The 16,237-nt window shown below is 52.1% G+C and overlaps 1 protein-coding gene across 2 annotated transcripts in view; it reads right to left on the bottom strand.

The window, feature by feature from the left end:
• The window catches only part of PLEKHM2 (pleckstrin homology and RUN domain containing M2), a 44,571-nt gene that overhangs the window by 6,476 nt on the left and 21,858 nt on the right, over positions 1 to 16,237 (bottom strand). Inside the window, exons 2-9 of one of the 2 annotated variants that reach the window (XM_066375156.1) lie at positions 9,858 to 9,964; positions 9,374 to 9,483; positions 8,716 to 8,815; positions 8,087 to 8,174; positions 6,669 to 6,855; positions 5,344 to 5,403; positions 2,090 to 2,318; positions 100 to 945 (exon numbers count right to left, since the gene is read on the bottom strand). In XM_066375156.1, the coding sequence (XP_066231253.1) occupies positions 100 to 945; positions 2,090 to 2,318; positions 5,344 to 5,403; positions 6,669 to 6,855; positions 8,087 to 8,174; positions 8,716 to 8,815; positions 9,374 to 9,483; positions 9,858 to 9,964 (1,727 nt within the window). The remainder of the gene's footprint in view (positions 1 to 99; positions 946 to 2,089; positions 2,319 to 5,343; positions 5,404 to 6,668; positions 6,856 to 8,086; positions 8,175 to 8,715; positions 8,816 to 9,373; positions 9,484 to 9,857; positions 9,965 to 16,237) is intronic. The other variant, XM_066375157.1, reaches the window with a different exon arrangement.

Here is a 16,237-nt window from a genome sequence, read left to right as displayed (position 1 = left end):
GGAGTTACGCTTGGTTTGTTTGGGGGACAGACACCAAGTGCCCCCTGCTTCAAGGACTGAGAGTGTCTCTCACACAAGCAGCACAGAAGCCTTGCTCACCGGAACTCGGCCGAGTGGGACATCTCAGAAGGGCTCCCCTGCCCCTCATCCACCCCAGAGTCCTCCGCGCTGCTCGGGCACGGGCTGGGCTGGTCTCGCTTGGGCTGGCAAAGAGCCTCCTGCGTCCCAGGCTCCCGCTCGGGCACAGGCCCCTCACCGACCGGGGCCAACTGGGTCTTCAGTTCTTGGGTGTCTGGCTCCTGAGCCTCCCCCTGGGTGTCCTCTAGGGGCCGAGGCGCCAGTCCCTCTCCTCCTCCTCCTCCCTCTTCTTCTTGGCCAGCAGCCGCAGGGCTACTAGAAACATGCAGCGGTTGGCTAGGCCCTGCAGGGTCATGGTTGCTGCCACCTGATGTAACAGTGCTTGGACTCTCGACGGTAAAGCGGTAGAAGTCCATTGGGGCCGGAAGCCCCTCACTAAAGTCACAAAATGGCGGCCTCTCCGGGGCATCCCCCGGAGAGCCAGTCCGAAAGGACTGGTCTGGGGGCTCGCCGTGGGAGCGCCAGGTGCGAGGGTCCAGCTGCCCATTGAGCTGGTCGATGACCTTACTCAGGGGCTGCCCCAAGCGCTCCATGGAGGTGTCCTTCATTTCGGGGATCAGCAGGTCCATCCGGTTGGGCTCTGAGTGCTCGCCGCTCTCAGCTGTGCTGCCGGGCCCCTCTCCCTTCTCCGGGGGGGAGGCACAGGTGGTGTCTGGGGAGCCCCGCCCAGGGCCAGGGCTGCTGCCATGGCTGTCACCGTCCCCTCTCCTGGCACTGGTGTGCTGGGCAGAGGCTGGGTGAAGTGGACTTGCTTCCTCATCTGATCTTGTCTTCTTCTTCTTGCCAGTTTTCTTTTTCTTGGTGACCCTGGGACAGAGGTAATGGGGAGAAGTAACATGCGAGCGCCACAGTACTGGGGGAATTTAGAGGGGCAGGATTAAAAGAGGTGGCCCTGGGTGTGTGACCTCAAAGAGCATGGCCAGAACGTCAGTGGTCCAGGGCAGTGCTGGGTGCGGGGCCTTGGGCCGGGGGCAGTGGCAGTGGCTCAGGTCCTGAGGTCGCCTCATGGCTGAGAGAGGGGGCAGCGGCCAGCCTGAGGAGGCACAGAGGGCAGCCTGAGGAGGCACAGAGGGCAGCAGCCAGGGGACCCCCCCGGTGGGTCCTGCAATCCAGCCAGCGGTGCTCCAGGGAGCAGAAACAGGCCACGGTTGGTCAGACCCATGGCCCCTCTGCTTAGCCTTTTCCTTAGGCTGTGGGCAACAGACCCTGAGCTGATCTCACTTCCCATTAGGTATCATTGTGGACAATTCAGCCAGAAATACACTCAAAGCCTTTTGGGCTCAAACTCTTGGCACCTACTCTTTGGTCCCAAGTTAGCTGGAGTGGGCCTGGCTAAGTGACCCTCGGTCTGAGCAGCTCAAGCTGCTCTGGACTCAAACCAGCCTGTGGGAGGGGGACCCCTCACTCCAGTCACTGGAGGGCAACTCCCCTGTCTCGGGCAAGCAAGCCTCCGGGGCCGTTTGACATGCACGTCTTCTTACTCAGTGTGCAGTTTCACGAGCAGGACCCAAGGAGGCCAGGAGGTCTCGGCCAAGAGCTTCCCAACTTGTCATCCACCTTCCTCCTCCCCTTCCACGTTCCTACTGATATGACAAAGATACCTTTCTTTGACTGAGCCTTGCTGAACTAGAATTAGTCCAAATCTCAGAAACTGTGCACTGAGGCCCAAGAACCCCCTTGGAGAGAAGTCCAGTTTGAAAGTGCTTTCTGGTCCTGGGTGGATTGGACAGATGCCCCAGCAGCCTGCACAGGCCCCAGAACCAGCAGGGCTGTTGCCTGTGTCTCTTGTCTTCCGGGCCTGCTATTTCCTCTTGCTCAAAGTACTACTAAGAAAGGGGGTGCCTGGTCTCCAGGCGGCTGCCCGGCTGCCTGCGTGGACTGAAACATGATGTTAGGAGCAGAAAGAATGGACACCAGGAGGCTCAGCTGACCTCCCCCTGCCCTTGCTGACCTGATGACCTCGAGCTCGGTGCAGGCGTCCAGCGGTTCCGGGGTGTGGGCCTCCACCTTCTCCTGGGAGGCGGTGTGCACAGGGGTGGTGTCGGAGGACGAGACGGTCTCGGCCTGGTCTTCATTGAAGGGGTTGTGGCGCTGGGTGGGACTCCTGGCGGAAGCTTTGCTGCTGGTCAGGTCGGAGGCGGTGGAGCGGGGGCCACTGACAGTGTCTGTGAGGTCTCCGTCTGGGAGAGCAGGGATAGGACAAGGCCGTCAGGCGCCATCTGGGGCCCCGGGCCCCCAGGGCGCGCCTTCCCTCTTGAGGATGGCAGGCGAGTTCTCCCCAGGGAAGTCTGGTTGGGGTGGCCCTCTTTCAAGAGTAGAAGCCCCAACCCAACAGGACACGGGATTTCTTCTTTAAAAGCGACTTAGGGGGACCACCATTATCACTACCACTGGGAGCCCTCGAGAGCCACAGCAGTTTGGCCAAGTTGAGTTAAGAGCTCCAAACTAAGGCCCCTCAAGGATGATGAGCTCAGTGTCTAAAGAGGAGACGGGCCGCACACCTGTCAGGGGAGGCCAGGGACCTCCACTAGAGGGCGTTAGAGGGGGTACCCGGCGGCCCCTTCAGCACCACAAGGCACTGGCAGGGCTGAGATACCCACAGTCCTCCGAAGGGCCCCCCATGGGGGCAGATAACAAGGAGCAAAAGAGTGAACTGAAATCAGAGAACATGAGGGTGCAGGGCTGAAGGCAGAGAGGAGAAGGGAGGGGAGGGGAGGGGAGGGGAGGGGAGGGGAGAGAGGGTGGAACGCAGAGAAAGAGCCAGAGCACAGGGGAGAGAGAGAGAGAGAGAAGGGTGAAGGGGACAAGAAAAGTGTGCCGAGGGGCTGCCCCCAACAGATGGCTGGTGGGCCTTCAGCGGCTGCTTCTCTTCCTGACAACCCGCCAGCACACTCCAGGGGGCAGGACCAGGTGCCCCTTTAAAGGGAGTGCTAGGAACTCCGTTTCATTTTGCCTCAGGTGCACACTGGCCCCCTGACCCCCCCCCCGCCCCCCCCCCAGGGAGAGGATGGGTGGGGAATGATGCTGCCCTGTCAGAGCGGAGTAGGTGACCCCAGCAGTCCTTCCCAGGTCACTGGAATAGGAGGACAGAGAGAGGAGGGAGCAGCAGCAGGAAAAGCACTCGGGCCATTTATCTGGTGGCAGATGGGAACTGCCCAAGCAGAGAGCTGGTGGAACAGCCTGGGTGAGGGTTAATGGTGAGGCTGTTCACGCTCCATTAGCCACCCTATGCACATCTTATGGGCCATTATCTGCCCAGGAGACGTGGCAAGCCTGCTTGCCACCCTCAGCCTCATCCGGAAGGGCCCAGCTGCAGTCAGCTGCCTAGTGCATCTTGGAAACCACTGGCGGCTGTCTGCTGACACAGCACACCATTCATATATTTTTAAAAAGTACATTGTCTTTTAATATAAGGACAAAAGAGGGGGCTAAAGGCAATTGCCAGCTCTGCTGGAAAAACACTGGCAACCGATGAGACTTTCTTCTGATGTCCTGGGGCCACAGCGCCTCAGTTCTCAGAGGCAGAAAACCTTGCCCTTCCATCTCAGAGAAGGTTCTTGCCAAGCCCACACACTCTTGTTCCAGCCCCTGGACATCTGCAGTTGCTCAATGGAGGAGTCCGAGAGGTGAGCGAGCAGACCACCGGACGTGATGGATGTCAAGTACCCACCAGTCCTGCAAATGAGCTGAAGACCACGGGACAGTGGCCCCAAACTTGACCCAGGGGCCCAGAGTTTGGAGCTGCCTGCAAGTCCTGCTTTCCTCCTGGTTTCAGGAGAAGACCAAGCCTCCCCAAGGGACAGGCCACTGCGGGTTCAGGACATTTTTGGTGCCCGAGGACTCAAAAGCCGGAGATCACCGCTGGGACAAATCTCACCCTGCTCTGGAACCCGGCCAGCCTGAGCAAGCGGTGCGACTGGGCTGTTAGTTCTCAGGCCACAGGGAGCTCTGTGGGGCTGCAGAGGGAGGTCAGGCCCCGCTGGTCAAGCAACCACAACAGGCAACAGGTAGCTGGGTCAGGAGGGGTTAGTTGTTAGAACCAGAGGGGAAATGTCAACGCCCAGCACGTCGGCTGCAAGAAGAGAGGCTGAGAGGACAAATGATGTCATGATGGAATTCTGGATTTCCAGCCAATGTCAGCTGCACGTGGGACTCTGATGCTACTCTCTTGGCCAGATGACAATTTATTTTTCCCAATGTCATCTTATTTCCCTCAAACTTAAGTAATTTCATACATGATACTTGGGGAGAAAAATCACCTGTCATCCATTACTTAGAGATCACAGCTCTTATAAGGGGGGCTTGCTCCGGAGCACTGGGGAGAGCACTATATATGGCCCCATATATATCCCATATATATATATCTGTCCTCCTATAGAGGCTGGCACTCCACAGCACCCCACGTGGAAGTGGCCCACAGGGCAAGAGAGTCTGTAATACAGGGTCCTGATTATGGCCTCAGATTTAAGGAGGAAGCATCAACCTTCTCAGAAACGTGCCCTATGCTTTGAGTAATCATGGGAATGTAAAGAAGAGCTTCACAAATTCCCACAAGTCCAGATGTGGGGGTTTCAGGCAGGAAAATGCCCAAGCACTACTGCCACCTAGTGGACATTGTGGGAGGGTGGGCGGAGTTTAGTTTAATTTGGCGTAAAACTTAAAGAGAAATTTCCCGGTGGGAAGTTTCACCTGTACTGGCAATTTCCCTCATTTAGACCTCAATCTCTTTCAAAAAATCCAAGAGGAAGCCATTAAGAATGGACTGAAAGAATCAAGCCCTCTGCCTTTGCTTCCTGATGCAGGAAAACATCTGACCTACAGGAATTCACAACCCACATGTTCAAAGGCATGACTTTCCAGAACAAGTCTCCACTCGCTGGGTCAGGCCACCAGTGCCCCACGTGCTGGTTCCCTGTGCACATCTAGTGGTTACATCGAACTGGCATCGGAATCAGGAAGAGTGACCTGTGTGTCCCTGAAAAGCAGTCCCTTAGTGGCTCCACAAGGCCACGGGACAAGGAATTTGCCTAGGGCTAATGGTCAAGTCCTCCTACTGCAGAATTCCATCGATCAGAACACCAAACTTGGCTTTATTATGATCATTGACATTATTATAAATAATGAGCTGATTTTGAATCATGCAGCAAGCTTGGCATGGAAACGTTGCAAAAACAGGAAAAGAGGGTAACAGCGGACTCTGCCCACCTTCCCAGTCTGTGCTGGGTACAGACGGCACTGCTGGAAACACATCTCCAAAATCATAATCTACAAAAACGGGGACAAAACTGAAGATTAGAAACAGGCAGTGGACGGACAGGGAGGGTGGGGGCACCAGGGTGGGAGACATGGAGAAAACAAGAGAGGGGGAAAAAATGAAACTTTCTACATTTCCTCCGATAACCAACCTCAGAGGAACGTATTAGGACCCCAGCTGCCCCAGCTCAGGCACCGGCCTGGAGGCCTCCAACCAGCTAGGAAGACGTTCTGGTGGAGAAGAATGGGGGCCACCTGCACCTGACCGTCTTTTCTATCTCTTGTCTTCCCTCCCTCCGTACCCAGCAGCTGAGATGGGGGGTGCTCCTTAGAGGCCCGTCCCTCTGTCTTTGAGACAGCCCATAAGCCCAGCCCAAGGAGACTGAGCCACCTTCTGCCGCTTATACAAGGAGTAATCCGAATCTTGCTAGCAGCAAGTCTGAAAGTGACTGCCCTCTTCCTGAGACACGGCCCATGGCACAATTAGAAATACAGAAGGTCAAGGTCTCAAAGCTGATGCAATTCTAGGGAGTCCCAGGGGCTGAACTGGGGCTTGGAGACCCTTCCCTGGGGGTGCGGTGGGGCGCAGGGATGGAGACATCTGGTTTCCCACATGGGATGGATGGAGGGGAAACGGCCAGCTTTGTAAATGAACACTGAGGCCTGAGGCTGGAAGGGAGCCAGGCTGTTCCAATAAGTTTTTGGATCCAGACCCCAAATGTTATCAGGACATGAAGACATTCCTTCTCAGTCTCTGACGCAATGGGTACAACTGCTGCTGAAACCCTAGCAAGTGCAGGAGGGACCCAGAAATCGAATGGATTCATGAAAAATGGTGGTAGGCTTCCCCCTAAACTTTGCATCCATCTGGTCTTCTTCTCTTTCCAGTAGTTCCTTGGCCTCTTTCTGGTGAGGATCTAGGGCAGGACAACCTCCCCAGGGCAGGAACGCTCACCCCTACGTGACGGGAAGATTCCAGGTCACACTGCTAATCCGCCCTCACTCAGAAAAACTGCCCGGCATGTGGCTGTAGCCTTCGGGAAAAGGGTCCTAACATTTATAAGATTGTTTGGCTTTTTCTGCCCTGAACCAGTTTTTCAGCCACCACAGGGATGCGGAGGAAATGAAGGTCTGGGAAAACAGCCGACCCTATGCAACTATGATTTCAGTATCAGACCAAAACTAAGCCAAGAAGGACGTCACCCGGCTGGGCGCTAGTGGCTCTAGAATCAGTTTCATGGCAGAGGCTGGGTCCTTTCTGCCCCAGGACCACTTACCCTCACTGGATGGGGCAATTGCACTGTCATCCCACTCCAGGTTGGTGGAGGTGACAGAGTTGAAGGAATTGAGGGACAGGCTGTCCGAGCCATGGACCGAGCTGGGAAGGCGGTCTTCAAAGTCCAGCAGGTGCTGTGGTTTGTAGTAGTCGGGCATGTAGGGCGCCAAGTCTAAGTAAGGGGCGTCCTGAGGAGAGAGGGGGAAGGCAGGTCTGGGTGGCGGGGGTTCTCGCGGGGGCTGGAAACAAGGGCTTCCCTGGTCGGCAGAGTCCACGTGCGGGAGCCGTCATCTGCCTGTCACACCCTCCCCCAATCCAGTTTTTCTTTGGGAAACCAATGGGCTTAAGGCACTAAATTCAGGAACAAGCTGCTAAAAAGAGTAATGTGAATGGTTGTGGCTATTAAAGCTGGACCTGAGGTTGACAGAGATGACAGAGCCCAGCGATGCCTTCTAACCCTTCCTTGCTTATTTTCCCTGATTTCTGTGACTTTTCAGTAGCTAAGTTCCTTTCCAGTCTGCTGCCAGGGCAGGACCCCTGGCAGGTGATTCTAGTAGGACGGGGAAGCTGCATCGTCTTGGTAAGTCTGAGTCTGCGAGGCGCTCTGGGCCCCTTCGGCTTGTTCTGGGCTAGCACCATATTTCTCTAGTGTGTGATAGTGAGGGACGCATGACAACGTGAGGAGGGAGGCCAGGGAATACAGTGCTGGTGACAATTCCAGGACCCCAGGAGGCGCAGGGATGAATTTGTCTTGTCCCTCTCAAACACACGCGTCCTAAACATCAAGGAGAGTGCCTCAGCGCTAACCTGCTCTAGGCAGCGTGGCTTTTCTCCAGGAGTCAGCTGAACCAGGAAATCTGGCCTTGTATCAAGAGAGGATGCCTGACAAGATGGTGGCGCAGTGGATAGAGTGTTGGCCTGGGATGCTGAGGACCCAGATTTGAAACCCCATGGTTGCCAGCTTGAACATGGGCTCACTAATTTGAGTGTGGGGTTGACGGCTTGAGCACAGGGTCACCAGCTTGAGCATGAGAGCATAGACATGATCCCATGGTCACTGGCTTGAGCCCAAAGGTCTCTGGCTTGAAGCCAAGGTTGCTGGCTTGAACCAAAGATCACTGGCTTGAGCAAGGGGTCACTGGCTCATCAGAGCCCCCAGTCAAGGCACACATGAGAAAGCAATCAATGAACAACTAAGATGCTGCAACACGAGTTGCAGTCTTTTCCTGTCTGTCTTACCACCTCTCTCACTTAAAAAAAAATCACCCTCTTCCCCTCAGTCCCACTGTTCAGACCCTGAATCCTGCTCAGGCCCCGTGACACCCAGTGGGCTCCCTGAGAGGGACCTGGGAAATGAAACCACGTGCCCAGCCTACCCACTCCTCTGCCCCCGAAAGCAGTGAAAGCCATGGGTCTCACCAAATCAAGGTCAAATCGAATGAACTCCAGCCCAGATACCAAGGTCAGGAAGAGAGTCAGGTGATCATGGCTGCAGACCAGGGCATTCCTGTGAGACACAAGAAGGGACGATGGTGGTTCTGGGTCTAGTTACCAGCTTGGCCCTCCCTCACCAATAAGTCGGCTGTGATGAAATGTGACATGTGACATTGCAGTCCCGGAGGGGACCCAGCCTGATGCAACCTGCACCCACCCCTTTCCAGCATTCTTTTCCTGGGTTTGGGGCCACACAGCACTTCACCCTGTGTGCTTTCAGATGTGGACCTGCAGCCTAAGGCCCATCTGGCTCGCAACAGCTGCTATAAATACTTTGTCCCTGCAGCAACCCCAGCCCAGGGTGTCCATTCTAGTTGCATCTGAGGATCAGGCAGAGCACCAAACTGCTTGACACGAGCCCAGTAGGATTACCAGGACTCCTGGCCAGAGCCGCCACAGGACAGGCTCTGATGGCCCCGTGGCATGTGTCCTCAGCATGCAATGCCAGGCTAGGCCTCTGATGTGGCATACCCTGGTGCCCACATGTGACAAGAGTCTCTGGGACGCGGTGCAAGGGCAGCTCTGGGATGACGTGAGGCAGAGTGGACACTCACCTGACATAGTACTTGTGCAGCAGGCCCATGTTCTCCTGGAACAGCCGCAGGTAGCTCTCCAGGGAGTTCTCATTGAGGGCCAGGTACAGCCAGGCCCGGCCTGCGAACAGGGCAGGAGTCACTGGGAGGAAGGTCTGCCAGGGTGCCGGCTTTCTGGCCAAGCAAGCGCAGGAAGGAAAGAAAGAGTAGCCAAGGGGACCATGCACTCCGACAGCCTTGCCTCTGGACCCTGAAATCTTCATTTTCCCAGTCAAACTCTAGCCTGTGGCTGCCCGTGAAGCTCTGATCAATGGGGCAGATTGCACACTTTGGGTGGGTTGATAAATTCAATGATTCTGTGTGATCCTGTAGGCTAACACTGATCCTCGCTCAGGGAAGGAAGCGAGACTCATTCTGCGCTCAGGCTGGGGTTTGCCAGGAGTCTGGTTCTCTTCAGCATTTCACCCTCCTTTGCCCCACCCACAATGCCCCAACAGACTGCCATAGGCGGGGGGAAGAGGGGCCTCATGGAGGGCACTGGCATTTGAGTACCCCGCTGCCTCTGGACATCAGAGGCAGTCAGCCTCCCAGGGTTGATCGGGAGGCCACACCTGAGCCCCGAGCCACCCACAGGGATGGCAGAGCTGGTCCCTCCCAACATCAATCTGGTACTACTCACTGCGTCCCAGGTTGGTGGCCACGTGCTGCAGCACCTCAATCTGTCTGATGGCTTCTCTCCGGGTGAAATGCACCACGAGCACCCAGTAGCCAGATGAGAGGTCTTGCAGTCTGAGAAAATAGAACAGGAGCTGCTGTTACCTAAGCAGGGCTCTGCTGGGAAGATGCAGTCAGCTGGTCTACCAGCTGTGTCAGCCGTGAGCTCAAGGCCGAAAGCAATGGATCCCCAGAGGGACCCACTGGCAACAGCATCCCTTCCTGCCTCCACACCACTGTTTCGTCTGCTGCTAATTCTCTCCCCGGTCATTTATGCCTGCTCAGAGACAATTTACCAGGATAACAACAGACAGCCTGGGACCCTTCTGCCAAGGGAAGGAAGAAATAAAAGGCGGGCAAGGCCAGGGACTTCTCTCTGGAGGCTAAGCGTGACCTCAGCCATGCCCTGTTGTGCCCTACTGTCTTCTCCAGGGACTGTCGCAGCTTACCCATACAGCAGGGCGTGGTCCAAGTGCTCACACAGACGCTGCAGGACCTTGTCGTGGTTCCGGATGGCGGGGGTCTCATCTTCACATGCAGCAAAGTAGCTCTGCAACTGAACGGGGAGAAACAACCCCAAATTAGAAATGGACAAAGAGGAGGGCTACAGAAGTCGGGCAATCGAGTTTGCTCAGAAAAAGTACATGGCGTACTCGCGGTGACCGACAGAGTCTACACCTCAAACTGCATGCGCGGCTGCTCGTCCTGCACTGGATGGTCTAGACCAGGGGTCCCCAAACTACGGCCCGCGGGCCGCATGCGGCCCCCTGAGGCCATTTATCCGGCCCCCGCTCCCGCTGCACTTCCAGAAGAGGCACCTCTTTCATTGGTGGTCAGTGAGAGGAGCATAGTTCCTGTTGAAATACTGGTCAGATTGTTGATTTAAATTTACTTATTCTTTATTTTCAATATTGTATTTGTTCCCATTTTGTTTTTTTACTTTAAAATAAGATATGTGCAGTGTGCCTAGAGATTTGTTCATAGTTTTTTTTATAGTCCGGCCCTCCAACGGTCTGAGGGACAGTGAACTGGCCCCCTGTGTAAAAAGTTTGGGGACCCCTGGTCTAGACTCTAGAGATCGAACGCTGTGTCTTCACAGCCCAGGCCCCAAAGGGCACTCTGTTACTGTTCTGCCCGATGACAACCCACGGCTGGTGAGGAAGCGTGGTCCGTGCATCGGTATCAGGTGGTACCAGGCTTTGAGCCAGGGTCACCGCGCTACAAAACCGCAGGCACTGTACATAGATTGTTGTCTACATAAATGACCCCAGTGCCCAGTGTAAATGCCCCCGCCCCCGGAGTTGTGCCACATGGTGGCCCTGCTTCCGGCAGCTCCTCTGCACAAACTAAGGGCCGATGGGCTGAGGCACCTGCTGTGACGGCCTTCTCACCGGAGGCTGACATGCGACACTGGCTTTACCTGCGGAACCTGACAAGGCTGGATATGGATCTGCGTACATGCCAGGCTCATGTCAAGCCCTGAACCAATGAACCAAGAAGGACACTGTTCTCAGGCTGTACTGATCAAAGATTTGGACAGCAGGCGGGACAAAGTGCAGCTCTGAGCAAACACCCCCCAGCTGATGAAGGCCAGGGCAGCTCTCCCAGCTTAGGGGAGGCCAAGGAAGCCCAGATACTGGGGCTGGGTTCTCTGCAACCAGTGAGGAGGCGGGGCCCCTTTCAAGTAAAGCTCTAGGAGAAGTCTGTCCACCTTCAGTTTAGCCACACTCTGGTCTGCTGGTGCCCTTCCTGGGGCCAGAAGGGGGAAGGAAAGAAGAAAAGAGCACCCATCCCTGTACACTCATCTCAGGTTTAAGCTCCTGGCGCTAGACAAATGTGTTCTCAAGTGTTTTTCTGAAGCAGTGGTGGAGACAGCAGCAGGAGGCAAGACATCAACCACACCAACAAGCACGCGCTCTTGGAGAGAGGCCAACCATTCAGCCCCCACAACAAAAATAGTCTCTCTTCTCTGCGGCCCGGAGTAGTCCTGCCAGCAGGCCTGCTGGCCAGGGACAGACCTCAGGCCCTCGGGGTCCGCCCTGCCTCCTGAGAGGCGGGCAGAACCAAGCTCCAGGAGGAAAGGTTTCCAGAAGTGCAGGGAAGAGCAGTGGCCAGCGAAACCCCACCGCTCTCAGCGACGGCGGAAAGCCTTCCCGGGCACTTCACTACCGAGAACCACAGCGCCAACTTCCGGGCTTGGGAGGGGGGTTTCTTTTAATTTCAAAATCCACTGAAATCTGAGATCAGAGAGGCTTAGATGCTAGAGCTAGAAGGCTCTTCAAAGGTCCGGTGTAACTCCCTTCCTAAAAAGCAAAATGGGCTCATTCATTTTCTTCATTATAAAAGTAGCCATGCCCACCACCACACTTGAAAAACATGAAAAAGTTTTAAAGTTTTATTTATTTATTTTTAAATAGAGAAGGTGGCTAAAGCCAGTAGAAGTTAAGTCCTTCACTGTGATTTTTAGCTAAGTGAGGGAGCCATGGCTGGAACTCGGACAACTTTCTTTCCATTTTATTTATTCATTTTAGAGAAAGGAGAGAGAGAGAGAAAGGGAGGAACAGGAAGCATCAACTCCCATATGTGCCTTGACCAGACAAGCCCAGGGTTTTGAACTGGTGACCTTAGCATTCCAGGTCGACACTTTATCCATTTCACTACCACATGTCAAGCTCAGACTCCTTTTTTAGGTTAAGATAGCTTAAAAAGAATTATTCCAGAAACAATATTTGCTCAATCATAAAAAATGTGAGTGATGCCCTGGCCGGTTGGCTCAGCGGTAGAGCGTCGGCCTAGCGTGCGGAGGACCCGGGTTCGATCCCCGGCCAGGGCACATAGGAGAAGCGCCCATTTGCTTCTCCACCCCTCCGCCGCGCTTTCCTCTCTGTCTCTCTCTTCCCCTCCCGCAGCCAAGGCTCCATTGGAGCAAAGATGGCCCGGGCGCTGGGCATGGCTCTGTGGCCTCTGCCTCAGGCGCTAGAGTGGTTCTGGTCGCAATATGGCGACGCCCAGGATGGGCAGAGCATCGCCCCCTGGGGGGCAGAGCACCGCCCCTGGTGGGCGTGCCGGGTGGATCCCGGTCGGGCGCATGCGGGAGTCTGTCTGACTGTCTCTCCCTGTTTCCAGCTTCAGAAAAATGAAAAAAAAAAAAAAATGTGAGTGATGTGGAAGCGGTATCAATATTAAAACCCCTGCTCCCTGTTTCCCACTGCCAACAGCTTGTGTGTGTGTGTGTGTGTGTGTGTGTGTGTGTGTGTGTATGTCCTCCCAAGTCTTTCCTTGTCTACATAGGTTTTAAAAAAAAGGAAATAGTATCATTCTATACTAGTTCAAAAAGTCTTACAAATTAACAATACATCAAGTATACATTTCTATATCATTACATACAGGTCCACTATACTACTTTTCATAACCACATTGCATCCTAAAGTATGAGGTCCCTGTGCTTTAACCATTGTTAGATATGGCTACTGTCTCCGATTCTTTCATATTACACACCAACATTGCAACAAACATCAGCAGATCTCTGGGGGGGGGGTAATTCTGCAGGGTGAGTGCTTAGAGTGGAACTGCCCAGCCAAAGAACATGCATCTTTACAGTCTGGTCGGAATCTGCCATGTGCCCTTCTAAAAGGTTGGGTCAATTTACTGTTCTACCATGCTGGCCAACACAGGTTATAATTAGTCAAATTATTGCCAGTCCAGTTAATGAAAACAGTACTTAATTGCTTTAAATGATATTTCTCTGATTACTAATGCAGCTGAACATCTTAAGTTTTCTTTTAATTTATTAATTGATTTTAGAAAGATATAGAGAGGAAAGGGGAAGGGGAGAAAGAGAGGTAGAGAGAGAGAAGTATTCATTTGTTGTTCCATTTTGTTGTGCATTTATTGGTTGCTTCCCATATGAGCCCTGACCAAGGACTGAACCTGCAACTTGTTGATTTGGGATGACACTTTAACTGGCCAGGGCTGAACATCTTTATTACCCACTTGTATTTCTTATTTCTGTGAATTGCCCATTCATAACCACCACCCAATCCTCCTGGATGCTTGTCTTTTCTTATCTATTGCAGCTCTTTGTTTGTTAGGATTTAACCCTGACCTGACTGGAGGCGGCAGTAGATAGTGTGGAACTGGGATGCTGAGGTCCCAGGTTCGAAACCCTGAGGTCACCAGCTTAAGCGAGAGATCATCAACGTGATCCCAAGGTCCCTGTCTTGAGCAATGGGTCACTGGCACGGTTTGAGCCCCCAGTCAAGGCACATATGAGAAGCAATCAATCAGTGAAAAACTAAGGTGACGCAACTACGAGTTGACACTTCTCATCTCTCTCTCCTTTCCTCTCTCTCTCTCAAAAAGAAAAGAAAAAAAGAATTTAACCCTGTTTGTAGTAATGCTGTTTTTTGTTTTTGGGGGTGTTATGTTTTGTTTTTGCTCAGTGCCACTTGACCTTGAAACTTTGCTTTTGGTGGTTTTTTTCCTATTGAGAAATTATTTTTTATGTAGTCAAATATTTTTCTTTAGAGTTTCCATTTTCCCTAATCTAATATTACAAAAGTATGTTTATTCTTTGTTTTAGGACTTTCTGGGTTTTTTTTTTAATGCTTATATCTTTATTTTATATGTAACTTGAGGTAAGAATCATTTTATTATTTTTTGGATGGCTAACTCATTTCCCACGTGCATTCACGGTCCCTTACAGATTTGCAATTTAATATGCCACCTTCCCTGACTATTTTGTTTAACTTTTCACTGTCTACTCCTGTGGCAGCCTCCTACTTTTAATTATTTTCGCTTTATTCATTATTTTTATATGTGCAGAACAAGTCCACCCCACCCCCCAACTATTTGTTTTCAAAACTGTTTTGACTATTCTAGCACATTCTTTAGAATCAAATTTCATTGCAATTCCCTTTAGGATATGGAGTAGAATTCTGTTGAATCCAGAGATAACTTGTGGGGAGAAATGGTACTTTTGCAATACTGAGTCTTGCTTAGCCAGAAACGTAGTACTTTTTTTTTTAATTTCTATTTATTTACTTTTTTAGATTTTATTTATTCATTTTTATTAGAGAGAGAGAGCAGGAGAGATAGAGAGAACAGGGGGAGGAGCACGAAGCATCAACTCCCATATGTGCCTTGACCAGGCAAGCCCAGGGTTTTGAACCGGCGACCTCAGCATTCCAGGTCGATGCTTTATCCACTGCTCCACCACAGGTCAGGCTACTTTTTTTTTTTTTAATTTATACAGGTCTTCTTCTATCAATAATTCCTTTGGTAAATTTTACAGCTGACTTTACATAGGTCTTGCACATTTATTTCAAAGTGGGTTGTACACACACATGGCATTATGAATTAGGGAATAGTCAGCAACCATTAAACAATTTCTGCAAAAAGTATGATAAACAGAAAGGGAATATAACACGGAGAAGAACCGGGGTTCTGGGTAGGAATCCTGGGTCCACAGTCTGACTCTGCTCCTGGGGTTGAGTACGTCTAGCAAAATATTTAACCCTCTACTCCTCATTTTTTATAAAAACTGATTTGAGAGAGAAACATTAATTTGTTGTTCAACTTATTTATGCATTCACTGGTTGATTCTTGAATGTGCCCTCACCTGGGATCAAGCCCAAACCTTGGGGTATCCGAAAGACACTCTATCAAACTGAGCTACCCAGCATATGTGCCCTCATTGGGGATCAAACCTGCAACCTTGGCATTTAGGGACACTGTTCAAACCGACTGAACTAACTGGCCAGGGCCTCTAACCCTCATTTAAAAACAGTATTTTAGATAGAGAGAAATAGAGAGAAAGAGAGAGAGATAGACAGACAGATCAATCTGTTCCTGTATGTGGCCTGACCGGGGTCGAACCCACAGCCTTTGTGCATCAGGGTGGCACTCTAACCAACCAACCTATCTGGCCAGGGATCTAACCCTCGTTTTTAAAATGAGTTAACCCTCTCACACTCTTCTGTAAAATGGGCTTAAAGTTCTCCGTACAGTAGCCACTAGTTATATGTAACTATTTAAATTTAAATTAATTTAAATTTAAAAAAGAAGAAAGTGCCTGACCTGTGGTGGCGCAGTGGATAAAGCGTTGCCCTGGAAATGCTGAGGTCACCGGTTCAAAACCCTGGGCGTGCCTGGTCAAGGCACATATGGGAGTTGATGCTTCCTGCTCCTCCCCCCCTTTCTCTCTCTCTCTCTCTCATTCTCTCTCTCCTCTCTAAAATGAATAAATAAATAAAAATTAAAAAAGAAGAAAGTTCAGCCTGACCAGGCAGTGGCGCAGTGGATGGAGCGTCGGACTATGCTAGAAGGGGTATCTGAACCCTCACAACAACCTATAGGGAGAGCATTGTTACTAAGCCCATCTTACTGATGAGGGAAGCGAGCAGAGAGGGGTTAATTAACTGGCCCAAGGTTACATGGCGAGTGAGGAGCAGAGCCCACATTCAAACCCAAGTCGTCTGACCCCAGAATCCACACTCTTAACCATTCTGCCTCCTCCCTCGTGCACCTTATAAGTGCTTAGTCAATGACAGCTCTGTGGCTCTAATTATAGCCAGTTATAGCTCCACCAGGAGGCATTGTATGTGACCAAAGAGGGGTTTGGAATAAAAGTTAGTTAATTTTGCTTCCCGGCTGAATTATGGTCATTATACTCACTCCATGACTTCTGCTGCTCAGGAGCCCTCATTCATTAGATGTTTGCTTCCCTCCCACTCCCTGCTTATTCAGAGCCTGCCGATCTTACTGGTGCAGTGAGCGGCCACCTGCTGAATACCTCCGCTGTGTACCTTTACCTCGTGCTTCGCCGACC

This window comes from Saccopteryx leptura, chromosome 3, assembly GCF_036850995.1.
Source record: "Saccopteryx leptura isolate mSacLep1 chromosome 3, mSacLep1_pri_phased_curated, whole genome shotgun sequence".
Taxonomy (NCBI): domain Eukaryota; kingdom Metazoa; phylum Chordata; class Mammalia; order Chiroptera; family Emballonuridae; genus Saccopteryx; species Saccopteryx leptura.
Note: the sequence above shows the minus strand (reverse complement) of the source record. Positions and strands in the feature narration are given on the sequence as shown.